Source organism: Nyctereutes procyonoides, unplaced genomic scaffold, assembly GCF_905146905.1.
Source record: "Nyctereutes procyonoides isolate TBG_1078 unplaced genomic scaffold, NYPRO_anot_genome, whole genome shotgun sequence".
NCBI lineage: Eukaryota > Metazoa > Chordata > Mammalia > Carnivora > Canidae > Nyctereutes > Nyctereutes procyonoides.
In genome coordinates, this window is record NW_026575041.1 from 13,468,605 (window position 1) to 13,494,060 (window position 25,456).

At 40.4% G+C, this 25,456-nt stretch overlaps 2 protein-coding genes across 12 annotated transcripts in view; both read right to left on the bottom strand.

Annotated features, from left to right (window-relative positions):
* Positions 1 to 12,150: 12,150 nt before the first annotated feature.
* On the bottom strand, positions 12,151 to 13,908 carry CCDC89 (coiled-coil domain containing 89). Its single transcript, XM_055320674.1, has one exon. The coding sequence runs from the start codon at positions 13,741 to 13,743 to the stop codon at positions 12,631 to 12,633; it is 1,113 nt and encodes a 370-aa protein (XP_055176649.1). The 5' UTR covers positions 13,744 to 13,908; the 3' UTR covers positions 12,151 to 12,630.
* Positions 13,909 to 18,762: 4,854 nt separating this feature from the next.
* Positions 18,763 to 25,456, bottom strand: part of SYTL2 (synaptotagmin like 2) — a 119,332-nt gene continuing 112,638 nt past the window's right edge. For all 11 annotated transcript variants that reach the window (XM_055320320.1, XM_055320325.1, XM_055320324.1 and 8 more), the window contains 4 exons: positions 25,077 to 25,155; positions 22,880 to 22,979; positions 20,813 to 21,018; positions 18,763 to 19,826 (listed from right to left, as the gene is read on the bottom strand). In XM_055320320.1, coding sequence (XP_055176295.1) covers positions 19,681 to 19,826; positions 20,813 to 21,018; positions 22,880 to 22,979; positions 25,077 to 25,155 — 531 coding nt within the window. In that variant the 3' untranslated portion in view covers positions 18,763 to 19,680. The remainder of the gene's footprint in view (positions 19,827 to 20,812; positions 21,019 to 22,879; positions 22,980 to 25,076; positions 25,156 to 25,456) is intronic.

Here is a 25,456-nt window from a genome sequence, read left to right on the forward strand (position 1 = left end):
TTAGGAATTTCAGAAGTTTTTCCCCCTTAAGTCTACATATACACTCTTGTGACAATGTTGTGGTCTCTTTCCATACTAAAATTTAACAAGAGAGATACATCTCCATCCGGTAGAGTATATAATTCTTTGAAAAAGTTTTAACATAAGGTTTTATTGATTCATTTTAAAAATATCTGAAGCATATTTTCTTTTTTTAAAAGATTTTATTTTTTTTTTAAGATTTATTTATTTGTGATAGACATAGAGAGAGAGAGAGAGAGAGAGAGAGAGAGAGGCAGAGACACAGGAGGAGGGAGAAGCAGGTTCCATGCCGGGAGCCCGATGCGGGACTCCAGGATCGCGCCCTGGGCCAAAGGCAGGCGCCAAACCGCTGAGCCACCCAGGGATCCCCAGATTTTATTTATTTATGACAGACACACAGAGGGAGAGAGAGAGAGGCAGAGACACAGGCAGAGGGAGAAGCAGGCTCCATGCAGGGAGCCCAATGTGGGACTTGATCCCCAGTCTCCAGGATCAGGCCCTGGGCTGAAGGCGGTGCTAAATCGCTGAGCCACCTGGGCTGCCCTGAAGCATATTTTCTAAATTTAACTACAATAGTATCTACATCAATTTCTAATGGCTTGCATAAGAAAATTGCCATTTGAGAAGACTGTGTTAAGAAGTATAAATGCAGAATATGAAATCAAAGATAATGATTCCCAAAATCAGATGTATGAAAATACTACTACTCAGAGAGTAATGAATATGTAAATTACCCAGAGATAGTTCTGTAGATCTCTGTAACGTTGAACATCAAAATTCTAGCAAACACCTATAGTGGTTCTAGTGATAGTTGGACCATAATAATAGAGTCTCTAAATTTAATCCCCATTGAAAATTAAAGTATCAATCTCTTTCTTTTTTTTTAAGATTTTATTTATTCATGAGACACACACACAGAGAGAGAGAGAGAGAGAGAGAGAGGCAGAGACACAGGCAGAGGGAGAAGCAGGCTCCATGCAGGGATCACAACAGGAGCCAAAGGCAGATGCTCAAGCACTTAGTCACCCAGGCCCCCTGTTAATTTCAAATGGGTATTTTTTTTTTTTTATTAGGTTAAGCTCAGTTGCAGGAAAGAGAAACCAATCTGGCTATTTTAAGCAGAAAAGTTTCTAATACAGAGAATGCGTGCTTATAGTCATTGGAAGGACTGGAGGAATGGGCACTAGGCTGGGAGATCAAGAATGCCTCTCAGTACAAAGTGGCCAAACAGGCCTGATAGGAACCTGCTATCTCTGCCCCAGTTGGGAACATGGTAAAATAGAAAACTGGAATTTAGCTCCCAAGTGCATGGCTACTGCCCAAACTCTCAACCCCATGTATTATTTATTGTGGCCTAACACATTACCCAAAATCTAAAAACAACAACAAATATTTGTTTATTGTTGTGGCTTAAACCCACTATAAGCATTTATTTTCTCTTGAAGTTCTTATTGGTCAGAAATTTTCAAGTGATTTGGCTACCCAGTCTGGCTCTGGAATTTTCGTGGAATTCAATCATATTTTGGCTGGGGATGCAGTCATCTGTGGGCTTGACTGGGTCTAGAGATGGCTAGAGGAAGCTTCAACTCCTCTTCCATATGGGCCTCTTCATAGGTTGCGTGAATGTCTACACTACATGATGGCTGGCTTCCACCAGAGTGAATGATCCAAGACATCAAGGAAGCAGCTGCAATGTCTTTTATGGCCTGGTCTTAGAAGCCACATATGTTCACTTCTGTAATATTCTATTGTTCACAGTGTCAGACCTTACTCACTCTGAAGACCACACAAGGATTGAATACCAGGAGACAAGAACCATTAGGTGCTATCTTGGGGGCTGACTACCATATCCCATAAAACTAGTGAATGAATATAAGGATGCTGTTGCAAAAAAACACAGTGTTTCCAAGAATATGTTTGGCAGCAACAACAGCCAAAGAAAACAGGGGGTAAGGGCCTGTGCCTCATCTGCATCTTCCTAATATAACTGCAGAGGAGTCTGGCAAATATAGTTTGCTTCTGTGTTTCTTTTGTTTCAGCTTTCCTATTTTTGTAATATGGAGAAAACACATCAAAAGAGGAATTGAAATAGATAACAACTACCAATCTATCAAGTCCTCTACAAAGACCATGACTTTGTGGTACTTCAGCACCAATACATGCATTTATTGGATTTTCTATAGCAGAGGATTGGAGCAGAGATGGTAGCGAATGCAGGGAAATCAGAGTTGGAGCATAGTGCGACAGAGGCCAGAATGCTCATTTTAATCTAGTTTGCCTATTCACCCGTGAAGTATAATCTTCATAAAACCATGAGAAGGTCTTACTGAGTGAAAATTGAAGACTCAGGGATTGACAGTGTTTGACCACTGTAGGATTATGTTTACAAGCACTGCATATTTGCATGGATTATGTGCAATTCCCAGTGTGCTCGCTATATTTCATTCCTTTGTTCTCTACTCAAGAAAGCATTTCTGAATGCAAATGAATGAAAATTACACTATTGTGGACTAATCTGGAATCAGATTTCTTTTATTTAAAAATAACCAACATTTGTAATCAACTAAAATAGTAACAATGTACTGGTATATCTCCCAACTAATCAAGCAACTCAAGTTGAGAATTACTGCTTTTAGGGGAAGGGACAACAGGTGTAGAAGTTTTAGGATTAGAGATTTGGAAGGGCAAAAGCAGCACTTTTCATGCTCTAATAGGAAGAACTCCACTTCTCATCTCTCACCCCAGGAACCCCAGAGCCAGAACTTGGCTGAGCTGCCCTAGTTTCCCTTTGCCAATTCCAAGTTATTTCTCTTCTTCCTTCCTTCAGAAACCTCAGCTCTTTTTCAATTTAATTTTTTGAGTATTGAAAATTTGCAGTCATACACAAAAGAAAATAATGAATCTCAATATACTTCTCCTCCAGATGTAAGCATTATCAAGGTTTTGCCACACTTACTTAATCTCCCTGCCTTGTTTTGCTCAAGTACTATGAGGTAAAAATTCTAGACATCATGTCATTTTATCCTTACATGTGTCAGTATGCATTTTTAACTGTAAGGTCATTTTTTTTTCCCTACGACAACAATGTCATGGTTGTAACCAGTAATATTATTATGGATTTCTTGGTATCATTTGAACCCAGTCACTATTCAGTTGTTCCACAAATTTCTATCTACAGATGACTTGATTGATTCAGGATCCAAACAATTCTATAGATTCCATTTGCTTGTATGTTTTTAAATCTCTTTTCATCTAGGGCAGTGTCCCTTCTACCGTTTTTCCCCAGTGCCATTTGACTGAAGAAACCAAGCCATTTGTTTTTGTTGAATGTCCCATATTCTAGATTTGTTTGCTTTCTTATGGTGCCATTTTACTTTTCTTCATTAGCCCCATCCATCCTGTAAGCAGGAAATTAGTTTTCAAGGGTTAGTTTGCTTCAGGTTCAACATTTATGGCCAGAATATTTCCTAGAAGGCACCACTCTTCATGATGCATCCTATGACATGTGAATGTTTAACTATCCTGTTTTTTTAATATAATAAATTTATTTTTATTGGTGTTCAATTTGCCAACATACAGAATAACACCCAGTGCTCATCCCGTCAAGTGCCCCCCTCAGTGCCCGTCACCCATTCACCCCCACCCCCCTATCCTGTTTTTAGTAATACTAAGAATGATGGATGTTTTCAAATGGTGACACTAATTCCTCCTCCATTGTAAAATTGTCCCTTAACCTTTCTCCTAATAGTTTTGTCTAATGATGATCAATACCTGACTAAATTATTTCCCTAGGGGTTACAAAATAACGCCTCTTAAATTCTTTTATTTCTTTAATTACCTGCAGTTCTGTGAAAAACAACTTTATCTCAGCACATATGGGCCATATTGTCACCCTAATATACAGGGAACAGGAAAAGTAAGATAATCCCTTTTAATAGCTACTTTTCGGTTAGTGACAAATGAGCTTTGCACTTGTTGTTTTCATTATTGTTGTTTGTCTTTTGGGTGTATCATAATGAACTTATAGATTTTAAAATATTTAGTTTGTTTCACTCAATTGCAGTTATTTTTGTACTCCAATTACTCATCTTTAGCCATTGGGAATCTCTCCAACTTGGTTCTCATGTCTTGTTAAGAGAACTGTTAATGGTTGACAGTTGATTTGCTTTCTGATACAACTAATCGTATCAGGTTCATTGTGTACATTTCCACCTCCAGATCTGGAATTAGCCCTTTTTCCAAAGAGTCCTTCTTCCTTTTAATGGAAAATACTTTTTGGAGGTTGCAAAGTGGGCCTGAGGGATGCTCATACCAAATTGTCGCTGAATTTAGGCCTTTCAGTTGACAGAGCTGGGATATGTGTATTTTTTTTAAAAGAAAAATACTGATATTTTTAATTCAAATTTAATAAATGCTTTACTTTACTTTTTGATATCTTAATTTTTACGCTGAAAATTTTGTCCATAGCAACACAAAATAATTAGTTTTGCTTTAGCTTCTCTGTCTCATTCTCTCTCATACACATTATACATATCTCATATATGATATAGTTTCAAAATGGTTTTAAAATATAATAGTTTTAAAATAATGCCAATATTACAGCTAACCATAAACCTAATAAATAACATTTGCTAAGATGTCGTTTTGATTCTATTTCTCCTCAGAATATCGCCTATTAAGGATATTCATTTAAAAAGCTGTTTTCAAAAAATAAATAAATAAATAAATAAATAAATAAATAAATAAATAAATAAATAAAAAAGCTGTTTTCTAGATTTGGATGATTCTTTTCTTTCTAGGGTTACACCAGTGTGAAATTCATGCCATCTTCTGGTCATTTGTCTCACTCACTGAAAGTTTCAGCTTTCAGTACAAAGCCCCCCCAGTAAGTGATGGGATTTGAATCCAGACAGTCTGATGCCAGTGCACTCCTCCACTCACTACACTAATACTGTGGTTGTTTGCTGATCACAGATCTAGGTTTTCAAAAGATCTAGTGGAAGGATTTGAATGGGGATGGGGGCAGGGCGAGGACTGAGCTGGATTATGAAGGCTCAGACCTCTGACAGGGACCGAGGTAAACACGGATAGGAGTATAATGAGATTAATCTGGCCACAGCATCTCTGGTAAGAGTCTACTGTGCCTGCTTAGCCTGCAGCTTTGGATGGTGTGACCACTAGGAAGGGCAGTTTCTTTCTTTTTCTTTTTTAAAGATTTTATTTATTTGAGAGAGAGCATGAGCAGGGGGAGAATGAGAAGCAGGCTCCCCATTGAGCCAAGAGCCAGATGTGGGGTTCAATCCCAGAACCCTGAGATCTTGACCTGAGCCAAAGCCAGACATTTAACTGACTAAGCCACCCAGGTGCCCCTGAAAGGCAGTTTCTTACCAGGAACAGAAGGTACTATGAAGGCTGTCAAGCTACTGTACTCTTGTATTTTCCTCATCTCTTCAGTGTGCAATTCTTACACATTCAATAGGCTTTAGCTTAACTGCCACCAGCTGTCCTAACCTCTTATGTTGGCAAACTCTGCTATGCACTCCCTTGTCGTCCTATCCTTCAGCATTTTCCTCACCCACTAGGAGGCAAAATCAGTGAGGATAAGGTCTCTCTCTTTTTTTAAATTTATTTTTTGTATTTTTTTAAACGATTTTATTTACTCATTCATTAGAGATACAGAGAGAGAGAGGCAGAGACACAGACAGAGGGAGAAGCAGGCTCCATGCAGGGAGCCTGACTTGGGACTTGATCCTGGATCTCCAGGATCACGCCCTGGGCTGAAGGCGGTGCTAAACCGCTCAGCCACCTGGGCTGCCCTGTATATTTTTTTATTGGAATTCGATTTGCCAACACCAAGTGCTCATCCCGTCAAGTCCCCCCCTCAGTGCCCGTCTCTGTCTTACATTGTGCCCAGGTACTTAGAACAGTACCTGGCCAATAAAAGCCCTCAGTAAATATTTGTTAAATTGATGAGGTACATTAGATTAATAACTTATTAAAATGGAAAAATCAGATTTTCTCTACCATCTCTTGTTTGTCTGTTATGGCACAATGAAAACCAGACTAAAAACTTTAAAATAGAAAATAGGCTTAGATCTAAAATTCTTGTCTCACTCAGACATATGAAAATCCATGAGAAAATACATTCAAATCTTTAAATTCAGGAGAGAAATAGTAATCTTCAGGAGACATGCAGGGTAGAAAAAGAAATTGTCATTAGCCGTATGTTGTTGAACACTTGTGAAAGCAGCAGCTTTCAGCAGAATGGTCTGACCTAGATCTGTCAGGCCATATTTGGTTCTATATAAAATATGTCTTGTCTACTTAATTCTTGGAGAAAGAAAAATCTGCAGGCTTTTTGAGTCATCTACACCGAAATAGAGCTTACTAGGAAGTTAAAACAGTTACATGGGAGATTCTTTGTTTTTAATTGTATTGTCTTTTTGAATAGGTAATACACACAGATGGCTCAAAAGTCAAAAGATATAAAATGGTATACACTGAGTTTCCTTCCCAGTCCTATTCCTCACCATCCCAGTCCCCACACCCCTCCATACCACTCATAACTGCTTTTATTAATATTTCTTATTTTTGATATTTACTTAAGCAGATGGGAGCCAATATATGTTTGCATTCTTATTCCTTTCTGCACCTTATATAAAGATCATATACTACAGATATTATTCTGCACCATTTGTTTTTTTTTCCCCTAAATGTATCCTGGAGATATTTCCATACTCATACATAGGATTTAATTTTTATTTTCTTTTTTATATATTTGCAATGTATTCCAAAGTATGAAGGGCCTACCTTTTATTTAACCAGTGCCTTATTGATGGTATTTAAACTATTTCTGATCTTTTGCTATTGCAAACAATGCTGTAATGAGCAATCTTAAACATGAAAGGGAAGATTTTTTAGACGAGTACAAATATGAGTGGATTAGAGCATTCAATAGGCATAGTCTGGCAAATAGCTAAGACAAGTCCCTTTGTAGAACTGAGGAGTGAGGTGGTTGAGGAAGGGGACACTGTGGTCAATTGAATGTGTAATGAGTGACCAGGAAGATCTGTCCCAGGGAAAATTCTTCTTGGATTAGTTTTTTCCAAGTGAGATAAACAGAAGATTTAGTGAGAACATCAGGTAGGGAGACACATCTGTACAGCCTTGGGTTCTTAAATTTTATTAGATGTTTTTCCTCTTTGGAAAATAATATCCAGCTTGTCTCTAGGGAGATGGACAAATGATTAGAAAAGCCACCTCCGGGTACCCTGGGTGGCTCAGCGGTTTAGCGTCGCCTTCAGCCCAGGGCCTGATCCTGGAGACCTGGGATTGAGTCCCATATTGGGCCCCCTGCATGGAGCCTGCTTCTCCCTTTGCCTGTGTCTCTGCCTGTCTCTGCCTCTCTCTCTCTTTCTATCTCTCTGTCTCTCATGAATAAATAAAAATCTTAAAAAAAGAAAAGAAAGCAAAGAAAGAAAAAAGAAAGAAAAGGAAAGGAAAGAAAAGAAAAGAAAAGAAAAAAGAAAAGAAAAGAAAAGAAAAGGAAAGAAAAAAGAAAAGTCACCTCCCTAAAATGCCAACTTTGTTTAGGAGTCCAGGATAAAAAAAGAATCCCTGCCTGAAAAGGTTCGGTTAGTCTAAGTAGATGTGGTACAGCAGGCACTGTTGATGGCCTACCCAGCACCTATCCCTCTCCATCCACAGGTATCTAGGTCAACAGGGACTGGATAGAACAGCAAGCACCCAGGCAGGTACTCCCTCCAATACTATTCTTAAATAACTATTTAACTTGTGGCATTTGGGTGGCTCAGTCAGCTGAACATCCACTCTTGATCTCAGGGTCATGAATTCAAGCACCATGTTGGGCTCCATGCTGGGAGTGGAGGTTACTTAAAAAATAAATAGGGGCATTCAGGTGGCTCAGTTGATTAAGAGGCTGCCTTTGGCTCAGGTCACGATCCCAGGGTCCTGGGATCAAGCCCCTCCTGGGGCTTCCAGCTGGATGGGTAGCCTGCTTCTCCCTCTCCAGGGCTTGTGCTCTCCCACTCTCTCCCTCTCTATCTCATAAATAAATAAATAAATATACAAACAAACAAACAAATAAATGTTTAATATAGCGGAGTCGGGAAGAAGTAGATTTTCTATTAATACTTTACTAGAAACAAATTAACCTGAGTGTTCACTAACTGAAGCAGAGCCAGTATTTGTGAAAACATAAACCCAGTCAGTTCACTTTTTCTCTAGCTCTCCTTCCTTTTCTAGCTATCATGATTTTTTTTTTGAACTAGACAAGTTCCTTAGAGGCACACTGAGGGAATTACAAAAATGTAATACAAAAGATCATACTATGTACACAGCACTATTCACACATTGGTTTTAAAATCTCTGTTCTGCTGGCTTTGTTTAGGGTTAGTGCTTGTGGATGTTACAGAAAAATTCACTAGCATTACAGATCTGCCTTAGAAAGGAGTTTTGTTGTTTTCCAAATTTCCCCTCAAGGGCAGTATTTCGGAGGCGGCCACTTTATACTTTTGTAATTTGTTCCAGTGATAAGCGTCATTTTACAGATCCGCATACCACAATAACTAAACTGGTTGCTCATCCTCAATCTGGCTGTGGGTCACAGATGAGATACAAGATAAGCACTGAAACAGTGGAATGCAAAGTGCTATGGAGCAGAGGGAAAAAAATCGCTTTTTTTCTGAGGCTGGTGAGAAGGTAGTTCGTATAGTAGGGGAAAGCATGGAAATTTGAGCCAGAAAACAGGCTCAGCCACATAAATTGCCATGCCCAGTGCAAAAGGAGGACGTGGAATTCCTTGTCACACAATTATTAAGAATCACTTGGGTGGCTCAGTTAAACCTCTGATCCTTGATTTCAGCTCAGGTCATGATCTCAGGATCATGAGATCAAGACCCACGTCAGGTTCCATATTGGGCATGGAGCCTACTTCGGATTTTCACTCTCTCCCTCTGCCCCTCCCCCACTCCCAATCACAGGCTCTGGCTCTCACACACACTCTCTCTCTCTAGACAGTGACAGCAGAGCACTAAACCAAATGTGGGGCCACCATGCAAGTGACATACCTATGAGGCTGGCCCCGCTACAGAGAGTGGAGTTCAAACCTTTCTCCTCCCCCACCCCACCCCAAGCAAAACTCCCTGGCTTTGGGCAAGTCCCTCCCTGAATCTCACTTTTTTCATCTGTTAACAGTGATAAATGAACTTTCTTTGAAGACCTAGTATGTGGCTGAAATGAAAAGCATTTGACACATGATAGGTTCACATTCTTCTTACATTCTTATTCCATATTTTGGGCTCTGGTGTGAAATGTTGGGGTTTGGGAACAGTCAAGGATTCTTGAGACGTCTTTGGTGCAAAACAGGTGGTTTTATTAAATCACAGGGACAGGATCTGTGGGCAAAATCTGCAGTGGGATTGTGGGAAGAGACTGATTATATATTTTTAAGTTGGGAATGGATTAGAGATCTTAAGTCTGTAAGAAATTTGGAAGCAAGGCTTCCAGGACCTTGCAGGGCTAGCTGCTGTTAGGATAATGTCATTCACTACTGTCAAATAAAATCTTTTTTTTTCTTTTTTTTTTCAAATAAAATCTTAATCATGAGATCCTTCAGATGTTTATCAGTGGACTATATGTTTGGAGGATGATTGCTAACATATATCTTGGTGGTGGATATAAAGGAAGTTTCCAAAGGGATTTTTTATATGTTAAAGAAGACTTAAAGGATCCTGGAGGTCAGGCTAACGTCCAGCTAAGGTTACCTTTGCCTCTAGCAAAGTATTGAGGCAGCTGAGTTCCTGGAAGAAACTTACTCTCCTTGTTCCAAGTACTCGTCAATGGCTCTAAGTTGTAAGGAAGTTTAATTTTTCCTACATTTCTTTTACCTTTGTTCTCCACCTTAGGCTGTTTGATTCAATTCTGTAGACATCCATCTTTGACCCTCTCTTCTGATTACTCACTTTCCTTTTACTGTATTTCAAAAGGGTATTAGAATGATCAGGAAATAGTCAATAGCTAATCATTGATTACCCATAAAGTGGCAATTTCATGTTGTACAACCTAATACAAATGCCTTAGCATGACTGAACAGTACTGTCCTCAGACCTGGGCACCTGAGACCCCTCCTTTGAGCCCATGTTCTAGGGGACATACGTCCCTGTCCCCCTACCTTACCCACCTCTCTGCACTCTTCTAGGTGCACCCTTCCCCACCTAAAGAGGGGTATCATGGGCTAAGCCCTCTATTAAACCACTCTTCGATACCAGGACGGCTGTTTCCGATTCCCACCTTGCCTCTGCCCAGGAGTTGCTGCCTCCGCAGAGATCGGGCATAAAATTTCAGCAAATTACACCACCTCCGGACAACTTGTTGGGCTTGAGCGTGGAGGTTGGACAGGCACAAAGGGCTGGGGGGGATGGTGGCAGAAAGAAACGGATGCTGGCACGCATGTGCACCAGGCACCATGCAAAGACGCCCAAACCGGGCTGGGAAAAGAGGGGTGATCTGTGTGGCTGTATTTGTTCGCTTGCCCTCTCCACTATATATATATATATATATATATATATATATATATATATATATATATATACACACACACACACACACACACACACACACACATATATACTTTTTTAACTCTATGACTTTCTACTCCATGCTGTCTCAAACCTTTCTCCCTTTCTTGTACTGGTGAAATTCTAGTTATTTAAGAACCAGCTTACATACCAACTCCTGTGTTAGTCACCCCTGCCATTCAATCCTCTCTACCTTCCTGAGCTTTACCCCAGGCAGAGTTAGCTGCTGTGTGTGTGTCTGTGATTTACCTGCTGTGATCTTATAAAGCTCTTGGGAAAACACATTACATTGTACGTAATTGCTTTTTGCCCCTAGACTCGACCGTGTGGGAGCTCTGACAGGGCAGAAAGGATGCTTCTTCATGCTTATTCTTGGCACTCAGTGGAGTGTTGTCATCAAAATCCCAGTTCTCCCAGTGATCAAGTGGCCTTGGGCAAATCCCAGTTTCCTCTTCTTTGAAATAGAAATAAACATAATGACCTTCTCGAATGGTAATTTAATCCTGTGGATTAAATAAGTAAAACAAGCCATTCAAAGTGCTTCAGCACGATACATAGTATGAGTTCAATAAGGGATAGCTATAATTAAATTAGCTCCTATATTCTGATTCTTGGTAATGTGTAAGAGCAAGTAAATAGTCCTTTCAAGCCAACAGCATGGTTTCTTGGAATTTGTATTTAATACCACAATCTTAAAGGATTGTGAAAAAATAGGTTTTAAAAAACTGCCTAAGGTAAAGTGACACTCAAAAATTGTTTGTTAAAAAGATACTAAGTAAAGTTAGTAAATCCAAATTATTAGGTAACTCTTGGGAACTTTGGCACCAAATGGGTAAGAAAAATACTATATTACAATCTATTTTGAAAGGTATGTTTACATATTGACTAAAAATAGGGAAATAAGGAAGCACAGTATATTTTTATAACTGCCTCTTTAAGAACTTTTTATAAATATATGTAATAACTATTATGTTTTTATATATCTACAGTTATTCCTACAAACGTGCTGTAAGTATGCATACATATTTCAGTTAGATGATTTTTTAAAAAGGAAAAAGTTAAATATAAATAAATAAAAAAGGAAAAATTAATTGCAAGGAAATAAGGCTAATAGAAACAAAACAATCACTATGCATTTCTTTATATATCATACCCAGTCTGCTCTGACTTATTACCCTAAGTTGGGGCCCTTTGTCTATTAGCATATTATGCAGTATTAAATGAAACTACTGATACCTGCATCCCTGCACCTCTAAATCCTGTTTTTATTAAGGAAAAAAACCCCAAGAAAATGGAAAGTGATCTAAGCTTGCAGGAAAGATGGAAACTGGTTGATTTAACTTATTTGAATCTTACTGCTCATGTAGAATGACTGTAATAAAGTTTGCCTACTTTGATAAAGACCTTAATGATTTCAATCCTTGTTTTCCAAGCTAGTGCAAGCAAAATAAGATCAAAAGGATACTGCTGTAAAGCAGGTGAAGCAAGCAATTGTTTGCCAGTTGCAAAATCAGACACTTTCTTCTTCAAGCTCTCCATGCTATTTTATTGTGCTATTAACTGTTACAATTTATATTTTCAACTAAGGGAGACTACAAGTCTACCTATCAACAAGGGGGAGCTATGCAAAACTGTCTTCACAATAGTACATCTCATTGCACATTGAAGATTCACTTAAGTTCACAGCTGCTAATGTAAACTATTAGGATTTTTGAAGATATCTTGGGTTGAGAATGAATAAGTTAGGAGGAAGATGAAGATAATGATAGCAAATTTAGGATTTCAAAGGCACAGGAAGAAATCTGATACATCTTGTGTATTTTAGGTGGTAGGACTGAAGATTAGGGCTACCCTTACAATAGTAACAACCACAACATCACAGTAAAGTGGCTTTTCTTTGAATCACCCTTTGTGCTTTAAAGTATAATAAATGGAAAACCAACTTTTCTCTTGCAATGCTACGGCACAAATATTTAAATTCTAAATGAGAGGAAAGAGGAAACTGGGATTCCTATGGAAAGAGATGGCGGAGTTTGGCGTTGAGTTCTCTCTCCTTGCTTAAAAGATCCAGGCTGTGCTTTTTGAAGGCTTCAGACTGCAGCTGGAGTTCGTCGTAGGCCTTCTGGATCCCATCTACCCTGCGCTGAAGTTCCCGGACTCTCAAGTTGCTGTCCACGGCCACTGCCTCTTGCTCAAACCTCTCCAGCGCGTGCCTCCTGGCCACATCTGCGGTCTCCAGCTTCTCCTCGAGCTGGCGGATCTCTGCTTGCTTGTTCTGAAGCACCCTGCCCCTCTCCATGGACAGCTGCAACAGCTCGTCCTTCTCTCGGGTGACCGTCTGCAGCCTGGCCTGCAGCTCCCGGTTCAGGCTGCTGTGTGCCCGCTCTGCCTCTGCCATCTGCTCCACCGCCTGCCGCTGCTGCTGCTGGAGGCTCTGCAGCTGGCTGCGCAGCTGCTCTGTCTCCTTGGTGTGGGCGCAGGCCTGCTGATTCTGCAGCTCCAGCAGCTCCTTCTCTCTGGCCTGGGCCTGGCAGGCATCCTGAGCACACCTCTGTTTCAGAGTCTCCAGCTCCTTGGAGAGGGCCTCGCTGCGGGCAGTGAGCTGCAACACTATGGCCTCCTGGTCCTTCAGAGCCTGACTGAACAGGTTGCTGTTCTCCAGCCTCAGTTTCTCATTCTCCTCCCTGAGCTTGACGTTCTGACTCTTGTGTTCGTCCTTGAAGCGTATCATCAACTCGTGGTTGGCTGCCAGGGTCATAAAGCGTTCCTCCAGCTTCTGGGCATGCTGGCTCTTGGCCTTCAGCTGCTCGGCCTCCAGCATCCTCTTCTCCTCCAGCTCTGTGTTGAGCAGCTCCAGGGTCTGGCAGCGTTCCAGGGCCTCATCCGACCTCCGCTTCAGGATGCAGATGAGCTGGGACTGCTCCTGGATGCGGGAGCAAAGCATCGCCTTCTCGCTCTTCTCCTCCGCAGACAGCCCCCGGAGGTTTGCCAAGGCCTCCCTCAGACCGTCCAGTTCCTTAAACTCCATCTCCTCTTCCGGCTTTTCTAGTTTTTTGTTTTGCTTCTCTAAGGGCTCTTCAGTGGGCGCAGGGTCCATCCTGAGAGGCTTCTCTTCTTGAGGCATAAGCGCATAGGCCTCCTCCACTAGCCGCTGACCCGCTGACCCCGCAGTGCTTCCCCCGCGGACTCAAAAGCCTCGGCGTGTTGCTAGGGCCTCCCCGCGCTCCCCGCAGCAGTTGCTTTTCCCAGCAAGGAGCCCTGTGATTGGCGGCGGGCAGGTCATCGGAATGCTGTGAGGTGACAGGCAGATCTGGGGGAGGCCAGAACCAATCTGCTCTGCCTCTGCTTGCCTCCGAGCAAATCCCAGCTCTGGCTCCCAGCTCTGGCTCCCAGCCCGGCGTCGGGCTGTCCTGGACAGGGAAGAGATGCCAAGCTCGCTGGGGTTCCAGCCCGCTCAGGGGGTAAAAAAAAACTTGACTCTACCTAATTTCTGGGAGGAGTAAACAAATCGGGCTGACGGTGACGTATGCTTCCTCCCTCTCGCCTCTTCAGTGATCATGAGAATAAGTTACCGTCTCTGGAAACACCTTTGCTCCTTAACAATCTGCAATCTATAAAAACAAAGTAGGGATCCCTGGGTGGCGCAGCGGTCTGGAGCCTGCCTTTGGCCCGGGGCGCGGTCCTGGAGACCCGGGATCGAATCCCACGTCGGGCTCCCGGTGCATGGAGCCTGCTTCTCTCTCTGCCCTCTCTCTCTCTCTCTCTCTCTCTCTGTGTGTGTGTGACTATCCTAAGTAAATAAAAATTTAAAAGGAATTATAAAAACAAAGTAGCAGCGCTGCTGTGAGAGCCAGGATCCTAAGTGGCTGTTCCACCTGCAGTGCTCAGAGAATGAGAATTTCCTTTGTTTCCCTTACCATTGTCCTCGGCTGGGAAACCCTCTTATTATTCAGTATTCCCTGTTTTTTTTTTTTTTTTTTTTTACCCATTAGCAAAATAAGATTACAGAAAGCAGCTTAATGAACGATGTAGATATGAAAAACATTAAAACCGAAAAAAGATCCGAGGGACACTTAGCATCATATACCAATTCCAGATGAACTAGACTGTTCAGTGTAACATGTAAAATAAAATCCAAGTGTTAAAGATAGTAACTAGAAGAAAATAAAGGCAAGTATAAAAACTCTGGGTCGGGGCACCTGGGTGGCTCAGTGGTTGAGCATCTGCTTTTGGCTCAGATCATGATCCCGGGTCCTGGGATCAAGTCCAGCATATGGCTTCCCGCAGGGAGCCTGCTCCTTCCTCTGTCTGTGCCTCTGCCTCTCTGTGTCTCTCATGAATAAATAAAATCTTTGTTTTTTTTTTAAAAAAAAAAAAACTCTCTGGGTCAGAAAGGACTTTCTTAGCTTAAATATTATATAAAAGGTAGGGGAAAGCTTAATTTTGCTGAACATTTAAAGTTATATGTGACTTACATAAAGTTATATGTAAAGTTATATTGTGAGCTCTGGGGTCTCTCCAGCGTCTTGTTCCTCAGAACCTGACTTTTTATGCCCTAGTCCAACCCAACCACTGAAGCTCCCCTAACCGACCAGCTCTCTGGCCATGTTTGCAGGTGTTCTCCTCACCTGGAATGACTTCCAACCTTGGCCCTGTTGCTCTCCATATGTACTCCGCAACAGCAGTCGGTTTAGAAGCATCTCTTCTGTGAAGCCATTCCTGGCCCCTACATGTGGAATGGACCACTCACCGCTTTTACTGCTGTAAAAAAGTTCACTATGGACTGCTCATACTTCTAATGGAAACTGATAGCCCTACTGCACTCACTGCTCACCTGCCTGCCTTCCCCTACTAAACCCTGAGATCGTTAAGAGCAAGGGCTGCATCTGTGCTATCCTTGATACTTGACAGGTGCCTGGGACTTTGGGAAAGCTTAAATAAACGTGTGTTGAATGAATGTTGAAGGCAAATTTCAAACTGGGAAAAATATCCACCATAAAGATGACATGATAGATTTATATTTTTGCAGAGAGCCTGAACAAATCAATAAAGTATTAACATCTTAAAAGAGAAATGAACAATTAAGTTCACAGATGAGGGGGTGGATATGGCTATTGAAAACTAGAAATAATTTCATCTATTAATTTTGCTAAATTTCCCCCTTATTTTAGGACTACCCAGGATGGGTGAGACTATAGTGAAACAGGTACTCTCTCATACTTTCATACATATTGAGGACTTCAAACATTTTTATGACTTTTGAACTAATGGATTGCCCTTCTGGGGAGAAATAATCCGAAAGTTTTGCTCAAAGCTTTTCATGGCAGTTGTTTATAACAACTAAAAGCTGGAAACCTAAATATTCCCAAGAGAGAAAATGTTAAATTATATTTTCTTAGAATGTTATGCAGCCATGAAACATTATCATGTTTATAAGTAATTTGATGGTATGAAAATATTTATGCTAGAAAGAACTGCAAAACAAAAGATAAAAAAAATTCAGAATGATCTTTTTTTTTAATACTTTTTTTTTTTATTTATGATAGGCACACAATGAGAGAGAGAGAGAGGCAGAGACACAGGCAGAGGGAGAAGCAGGCTCCATGCACCGGGAGCCCGACATGGGACTCGATCCCGGGTCTCCAGGATCGCGCCCTGGGCCAAAGGCAGGCGCCAAACCACTGCGCCACCCAGGGATCCCCGATTCAGAATGATCTTGCTGGGAAAACTCAAGCACAGAGTGATGGGTTGATGACTCCTACAAACTGTTTCTGATGTTGAGATTTAATCTCTCAAGTCATGATGATAAGGAAAAAGCCTGGGTGTCATCACAGATGTTGGATGCATTTTCAAATGCTTCAGATTTCACCAGAAGCAAAACAGATGAGGAAGAGGTTTCAAATTTTCACTTGGGTGTCAAAGACTAGAGTCTCATGTCTATAAAAGAAAAGCAACATTGGAAGACTGGGGAAATTTCCTGAGCTGAAATTTTAATAACTACTGCAATTATAGGATACTGAGGTTTTATGAAAGTGGATTCCAAAGACTTCAAAAATGTGAATTAAATTTATTCTCCCCCTCATTTCTCTTCTTTTCCTTAAATTTCAAGCTCATATACTGAAATGGAACTTGTGAAGTTGAGACAAGTGACTAGAAAATTAGAATACTTCTCGTCATTTAAATAAAAAGTCACACATATATTGAATGTATTGCTGATTACCACATATGGTTGTCTGATGTAGTAAAGTGAATTTACAGAATATGTTTCTTAAGGTAAAAAAAAAAAAGATGACAGGGAAAATACTCAAAGTGGTTAATAGCAGTTGTTTCTTGAAGGATGAGCTTCTGGATGCTTACCCCCCCACACCTTTCTATGTCCCTTGTACATAGTGGATACTCGATGGTATTTGTAGACTAAACAGATTTCCCACATTAAAAATATTTTACATTTATGTGTTAAAATTATTTTAAATAACTAAGTCCACAGAATGAATACTTGTCAAGTCTAAAAACCTCATAAGACTCTAATCAACATTCATTCACTGATTTGCTCAACAATACAGTGCAAGATGCTAAGTAAACAAATAAATTAGATACCATCTGTCTTCTCAAAGAACTTGCAGTTTAGTAATGCTTTTAGGCTCCTCTCTGGATGGTGGTTGTCCTCGTTCTACCATTTTCTCCCCACATACCTTTGAACCTGAAAGTATCCAGTATTTCCTCCCCAGAAGTCCAAGGCATAAAACTAGGCCAATACTCTCTCTGGTGGTGACCAGAGTCCCTTCCCATTGCCTTTGTTGAGTCTTTTGATGTCCTTTTTTTTTTTTTTTTTTTTGAAGCTACTATTTAGAGTTATTCTATACAAAAGTACTAGGCATTTGTACATCTTCTCTCATTTAACTCTAACAATATACCTGAGAGGTAGGCATTATCATCTACATTTTCTATTTTACAGGAAACAAAGAAACGAAGGCATAGAGAGGTTAAGCAAGCTACTCCATGTCACCCAGAGAGTGACAGAGCCAGAATTCAAACCCAAATCATTTTGATACCAAAGGTGGTTCTCTTGGTCACTCTGATGTTCTAAAGTTCAGGGATCTGAGGATAGGAAAAGGCACGCAGTCCCAGGGGGAGACGATAGAACCAATCTCATGTTTCAGAGCCAGCTGGATGCTGGAAGGTGGCTGAGCAGATAACTGAAAGAAGGGCTGAGAAAGAAGCTGGTACCATGAAGTGGCAGGAGCTGGAACAAGATTTGCATTTCTGCCACTATTCCTGGCCAGCCTGGGAGGTGTGCTTCCACTCAGCTCATCTTGCCCCTCCCTGTGCTCAGAACAGAATCAGGACCTGGAGCTGGACTACACATCTCCCTAAAAGACTTTGAGAGAGAGTGGGAAGGGTGTTGTTGAGGTTAGCCACTCTTACTGGCAAGTGGGTAGAAGATTCTAACATCTTTAGAGGAGGCAAGCACTCTAGTCTTTTTAAAAATTTTATTTATTTATTTATTTATTTATTTATTTATTTATTTGAGAGAGAGAGAGAGAGAGAGAGAGAGAGAGAGAGCAAGTGCACACAAAAGAAGGGGCAGAAGGAGAGGAAGAAGCAGACTCCTCGCTGAGCAGGGAGCCCAACGTGGGGGCTTGATCCCAGGACCCTGAGATCATAACCTGAGCCGAAGGCAGATGCTTAACGGACTGAGCCACCCACGTGCCCCTCTAGTCTTTTTCAATGACATTTGCTAGACACTTATTGTAAGGTTTCACACTCCTGAATGTCCAGGTTCCCCCTGACCTATGTTTAAATTAGTGCTTGTTTTGAGAAAGACAACCACGTTGGGTCCTAAGGAAGAGTAATGTTTTATATATTAAAATGATCCAGAAAATGTCTCCGTGGGAAACTTTTCAAAAATAAATGTTAACCTACCTTCAATGCTTTTCAATTACTTTTGTAAAATAAAAATTCCACTTTCAATAACATAGCCAGAGCTTCTCACTTAGAGGAAATGATGTCCAGAGCTGCAAGTAAAGACTTAAGAAATATTAGCTCAGTAGTTCTTTAGCCTTGCGAGAAAATTTACATTTTAGGATTCCTGACATAAAGTATTTCACTCAAAATAAGAAGTCAGGTTAACTTGACCACACAATTAAATCATGTAATAATTTATTCTAAGGGTTTTTACAAAATACTTTATGAAAATTATACATACATAGGAAGTACAGTTTAACAATTTACATTCTAATTAAAACTTTGTTGCAAAGCATGTCTGTGACCACTCTCATGCTCATTTCATATAGTAGGGTTATAGGAAAAACAGAATCTTGTATATGCAAAGTTTTGTTTGTTTTTATATAGTCTATTACAAAACACAGGCTTGGGATCTTAGGAGAAAATTAAGCCAAAAGCTGAATTCCACCTATGAGCCAGTGGGTGGCACCAAAGCACATCTCAGACTTTGACAGGGGAACACAGAAAAGCACTTTCAAAGGCAGACATACATGCAGTAAATTCAGTCTCATGGCCCTAACCTGCAATTCCACATTTTAATAGAGATTGCAGAGTAAATAGTTTCCTTAGGGTTAAATTCTTTATTATCACTGATATTCTTCCTTTTTCCCCCTTATAGGAGCATTTTTCTGTCCCTCTTTTCCAAAAACTACGTATTTTTCAGTTCCTGTGAGGGTTTCCAACCATTGAGTAGCTGGCCCTCCTAATTGTAGCACAGGGTTGGTGGTGTGAAACACAGGATGGCAAACTAGAATATTTTGCTGGCTAAAAACCCCAACATTTAATGTTTTGGGACAGCTTTTTCTCTGAAGCAGCAGCAACTGTTTGCTTTTCCTCGCTTTCTCAAATATCTTCTTTAATGTTGAAGTCACAAATAAGTTACACATTTTATTATGAGTTAAGTCTCTTGGGCACATGCAGGTTGACTTTACCATGCTGTGTGGCATCCATTAGTGGTGAGAGGCAGCAGGTGAGAATCTGTCCATATAGTCAGATTTTCAAGATCAGATTCTACCTGTTTAGTAGTTTTCAGTGGAGGAGCCAGTCGACTTCGGGATCATTTTGAAATCTTGGCAATCAACAGCATTCTGAGAGGCAGGGTTGCTTCAATCCAAGTGTTGGGGGAATTTACCATCTTTTCCCAGAGAGCAACTTCTTCTGATGTAGAGTCCATCCAATCCACTTCAGTACCATAGCTTTTACCTGAAAAAGAAAGAAAGAAAGAAAGAAAGAAAGAAAGAAAGAAAGAAAGAAAGAAAGAAAGAAAGAAAGAAAGAAAGAAGAAAGAGAAAGAAAGAAAGAAAGAAAGAAAGAAAGAAAGAAAGAAAGAAAGAAAGAAAGAAAAGCAAGCAAGAAAGAAAGCTTTGCATTTAGAAAGGAATAGTTCATTGGGGAAAAAAAAAAAAAACCCTGGACCATCCCCTAATTATAATAATCAATGAAAGAGAGTGAGGAATAGTTTTAGTATTACTAGGAGGGCAGATCTGGGGCTCAATATAAGAAAAAACTATTTAACCACCTGAGATGCCCAATAATGGGGCATTCCATAATTGGGACTATAATTGGAACTATTCCCTCTACTCACAGAGTAGATTTCTCTTCATGTTTATAGAAGTTCTGGCTGACCACCAATCAGGGACATAGTGGGGTAGTAGGGAAGGTTGGAAGTTAGACAATCTCTAAGGAAGTGTAGTTTGAGGTTTAGTGTCTAACAGGCTCAGCTTTGAATCTTGGGTCTGATACTTATTAGCTCTGTTACTTCATTTCTTAGAATAACATTAGTAATAACTCATGGGCTTTCTGTGAAGATGAAATGAAATAATATAAATACAGCATTCAGTACAGTGACTAGTGCTCATTATTATGAGTTATTATGATTATTTTAAGCACACTTCTAGTTAGAAAAGGACATAAATGTTTTTTCAGGGAAGAGTAGTAATGAAGGCTTTTCTGTACTTCCCACACACAATAACTTAAGCTTTGTGTGGATAGACACTACAACCCGTTAATCTTTGTATCTAGAGCCCTTGGCATACAGCCTGACATTCCTCCACTCATTCATTTCATTACACTTAACAGAAGTAGAATATCTATTTTCATTAAGAAGAAGCAAAACAACAAACAGGCAAAACTTTACTGTCCCTGGAAGCACCTGGCTCCTAGAGAATTGAAAACCTAACAAACATTACCTGTTCCAAAGCCAATCCGAAGACCTCCCAAAAACTGGTTGGTTAATTTGTGATGGTCCCAGACAGTAAGCTCTACACAGGCTTCTGTCAGGTCTTCAGGCCTGAACCCATCATACACCATGGTGTGGTTGAAGACAGGATTGGTGGTTTTCCCTACAGCTCTTGTTTTCTGGCGACTTTTCCTACTTGTATCTGGAAGGATGATACTACAAAAGGAATCGTATTGTAAAAGCATTTTAATAAGATGGTGAATATTTACGCTTTCAGTGTACTGCAACACAGCTACTGAAGATTGGCAGAAGGAAATGGAAGAAAAAAAGAGTGTAGAGAGAGGCAGCAGTGGTGGTGGTGATGGTGATCATGGTGGCAGTGATGATGGTTGTGATAGTGGTGGTGGTGGTAACCATGATGGTGGTAGTGGTGGTGATGGAGGCAGTGATGATGGCAGTAGTGGTGGCAGCCATGATGGTGGTGGCACCTACGATGGGGGTAGTGATAGTAGGGGTGCTGGCGGTGATGATGGTAGTGGTGGTGGTAGTGGCAGTGGTGATAGTGGTGGTGGCAGTGGCAGCGGTGGTGATAGCAGGGATGGTGGTGATAATGGCAGTGATGGTGGAGGTAAAGATGGTGGCAGTGGTGGTGATGATGGTGGTAGTGGCAGCATTCTGCTGGAGAGACTGTGCATTATAGTGGACCAGACTTGCTTTAAATCCTGACTCTGCCACTTATTGGCTGTGTATTGTAGGGAAAGTCTCGTAATATCTCATACACTTGCTTCTTCATCTTAAAAATGAGAATGTGATGCCTATTTCATGAGGTTAATATCAGAATTACATATGAAGCAAACAACTTGGGATAGTGCTTTCTTTTAGTAAGTGCTTAATATGGTAGTAATTGGCTGGGGATTCCTTTAAAATTTGTAAGCATTCATGATCATCTGTTTTCTGTTTTTAACCTACCATCTCTTATAAATACAAAGCCTGAGAGTTGTCTCAGAATGACACACTGACCTGAGCTGAAAAATCTTACCAACCAACATCTATAAATACTACGTATAGTGAAAATCACAAATAATGTCAACAAACTTAAACTGCTATAACTGATCTTCTGGAAGAATCTATATAGATGAAATTAGTTAGGGGGAACTGAGAGTGCTTACTAACATCTGCTTAGTTACTACTGACTAGATGCCAGAGAAAAAAGTCTGCCACTTAAAGACTCTAATTGGGGATCCCTGGGTGGCGCAGCGGTTTGGCGCCTGCCTTTGGCCCAGGGCGCGATCCTGGAGACCCGGGATCGAATCCCACGTTGGGCTCCCGGTGCATGGAGCCTGCTTCTCCCTCTGCCTGTGTCTCTGCCTCTCTCTCTCTGTGACTATCATAAACAAATAAAAATTAAAAAAAAAATAAAGACTCTAATTGTCTTACACTCCTAGGACATAACTATTAGTAGGGGTCTTTTTTTTTTAAGATTTTATTTATTTATTCATGAGAGACAGAGAGAGACAGAGAGAGAGAGAGAGGCAGAGACACAGGCAGAGGGAGAAGCAGGCTCCATGCAGGGAGCCCGACGTGGGACTTGATCCTGGGTCTCCAGGATCAGGCAGTAGGGGTCTATTTAGCAAGTCATTTTCCACATATTTGCAGGCTGAGGCAAAAGATCTTTTGCAGATAAGCCACAAAGGTGGGACAAGGGATAGGAGGAAAAATTCTCCTTGCTCCACAAAGGAACCAAGGAGCATGGAATCCCAACATTAGAAATCTGATGAACTCTTTTATACTGAATATTAACCTCGCCAGCGGATATATCTCCCAGAAGACATCCCATACCTGAGTACATGGTCCCTGGTTTCATTTGTATGTATGTTGCCTTCATGGTTTTAAAACTAAATGGACCCTTAGGGGTTCGTGTCACAGATCCCTCTAGTTCACATTGCCATTGTCCCAAGTTATCTCACTTAAACCACGGAGGATGAGTTTCAGCATCACAGATATTGAGACCCCAAAACAACCACCAAAGGCCAGGCTATGATAGAACTGAGAGAAGCAGAGTTATCAGTGTGGTTACCATTTAACAAAAGAATTTAGATGGCTGCCCCTTAGCTGTGGTAGATCAAGACATTCCTTTACCCAGATGTGCACTTCTCCCGTTGTAGGAAGCTTTTTACCTGGAATTGGAAAAGGACAGAAAATAAAACTTCACTGCCTTTCCTCTTGTGCCAATACTATATCCAAAGATGCCAACCTAAAAATGGTCTGGCACAGTGATACTAGCTAGAGCTTGAGGATATGGTCATAATTGGTTAAATGTATACATTCTTAACCAAATCTTCCTTACTCTGGCTGCACTAAGCTCAGACAGTTCTATAAAAATAATTCATATTGATTCCAAGTACAGAGTACTGTATCATCTTTCTGGGTTTGGCTTGTTTCAAGACAAGTTATAGAAATCAGGTATGTAATCATACATTTATAGTTATATTCAAAACATCTCAATGAAATGCACATTCCTTTCAAATATTAATACTGATATTAATTGCTGTTAGTGGGAGGCATCTGAAACCATACTGAGTATAAAGTAATCAAAATAGGTACTGGTTAAGGTATAGCTACTCTTCTTTTTAAATGTGGTGACATACTTTATGTAGATACACACATAATAACTAATCTTATGGACAGGGAATTACTGAGAAGTTGGCTTAGTCTTTAGTTGTTGGCTAAACTGGGTACACATGGACAGAGGGCCATTACCATATTTTTCTGAATAGGTTAACTCAGTCAACCAACCTGAATTTAATGAGCATCTATGATATGCTCAGCCCTATGCTAGTAATGTCATCAGATATACAAGGAATATATAAAAAAAAAATCTATCTCTTTGGAAAATGTTTACACTTAAGCTAAAAAGATTAACTCAAATAAAAACTATAAAAATGGCATATAGAATGAAATGCCAAGTTATTACTATAATGTTCTAGATGATGATGTGAACAGTGAGGGGGAAAGAATATAGCCAGAAAAGATGGGGCTTCATCTAAGACTTGGATAGGTTGAGAAGAGGAAGCCATTTCAGGGAAGAGAAACTACATGAGCAAAAACTCAGACAAGATGGAGCTCATCAAAACACATGATCTCCTTTGCCCCCTCACCAAGAAATGATAGTGGAGGAAAAGATATTGGCAGAATTTCTATGCATGTGGACCATAAATGATAGGATACAAATTATATATAGTAAGAAAATCTGCCTTTTAGGAAGATCCAGAAGTAACAACAAGGTGGTTTGGCAGCTATATGGGCCTAAAGATAGGTTTTGCTTGCCCTCCAATTCCTTTTTTTTTTTTTTTAACTGAATTAGAATGTCTTTCTCCAGTTCAATCACTGCCCTTACCACCCATTATTTCTTTCGTCCCACTAGTTTTACTACCCGGTTACTGCAAACATTTGAGTTGCAACCTCTGATTTCAGTCATAACATTTACACTGCTTCTTACAGAGAAAAACTTGGGGAACTTCTTGGGAAATGAGAGTAGGCTGGCATTCATTTCTTTCTAGTTTCTTGCTCCTTAACTGGGCTGTAGGCTTGAGGCCCTAACATCAAGGATGCAATTAGTAACTTGGAGGAAAAAACTTTCTGTACTGCTGAGGCCTTGAGAATGCAGAAACAATGAACTCTAATTTCCTAAGAGCTTCATTAGATACTAATTCTTCTAATTCTCACCTCTGAAGAACACTCAGGTTCCATTCTTACCCTAATACAACCAATAGTTCCAAATTCTGAATATGGAAAGGCTATTCACATTGTGTAGATACCAACTTTTTAGAGAGTGAGGTGAAAGTTAAGACGGCTGAAAATGAGGATTTTTTTTTTTCATAGAAACAAGGTACAATGGTAGTTACCAAGGGCTGGGAGAAGGACAAGGCAAGGGTATAGTTTAATGGGTATAGAGTTTCAGATATGGAAGATGAAAAAGTTCTAGAGCTCTACTTCATAACAATGTGAATATACTTAACACTACAAATGGAATTTAAAAAGTGGCTAAGATGGTAAATTTTATGTTATATGTTTTTACCATAAAGAGAAAGAGAGAGAGAGAGAGAGAGAGAACGAACTATCAATTGTAAATTGACTCATTTGGTCCATACAATTATTAAGTTAATATATTTGCTTAGGGTTTCACCTTTGAAAGTAACACAGTGTCCAAAGAAATCCTTGGAGAGAGAGATATTAGGAAAGGGCATAAATCTAGATGGAAAATCATTACATACCAGGAGTTGGCTCTGGGACGTACTGGAGAGCTAACTTCATTTCACCTCTGTTTTCTGCTTCAAGGGGAACCGGTGCAGTCTAGGAAATGAAGCACTGCCAGTCAGTAAGTGTAAGACACAAATGATTTTACTCTGTTGGTACTCTGTTATAGGACCATAACAGCCCCATTTCTGCAATTCTGTATCACCCACGAGTGCCCCGGATTAAAAGTTCCTTCCCCATTAGAGCTAAACTCTTGCGTTTTTACCTGGGAAGGCTCTATTATGTATCTTGGAAAAATGTGCTTGGTCCCCAGAAAACATCTCAAGGCCTTTCATCCCAGAGATAGGAGAGAAATCAGTTTGGCTGTCTGGCTGGTTGGCTTGCTTGCTTGCTTTTT

Coding starts and splice junctions, on each gene's coding strand:
- CCDC89 (XM_055320674.1), bottom strand. CDS start 13,743: ATGCCTCAAGAAGAGAAGCCTCTCAGGATGGACCCTGCGCCCACTGAA.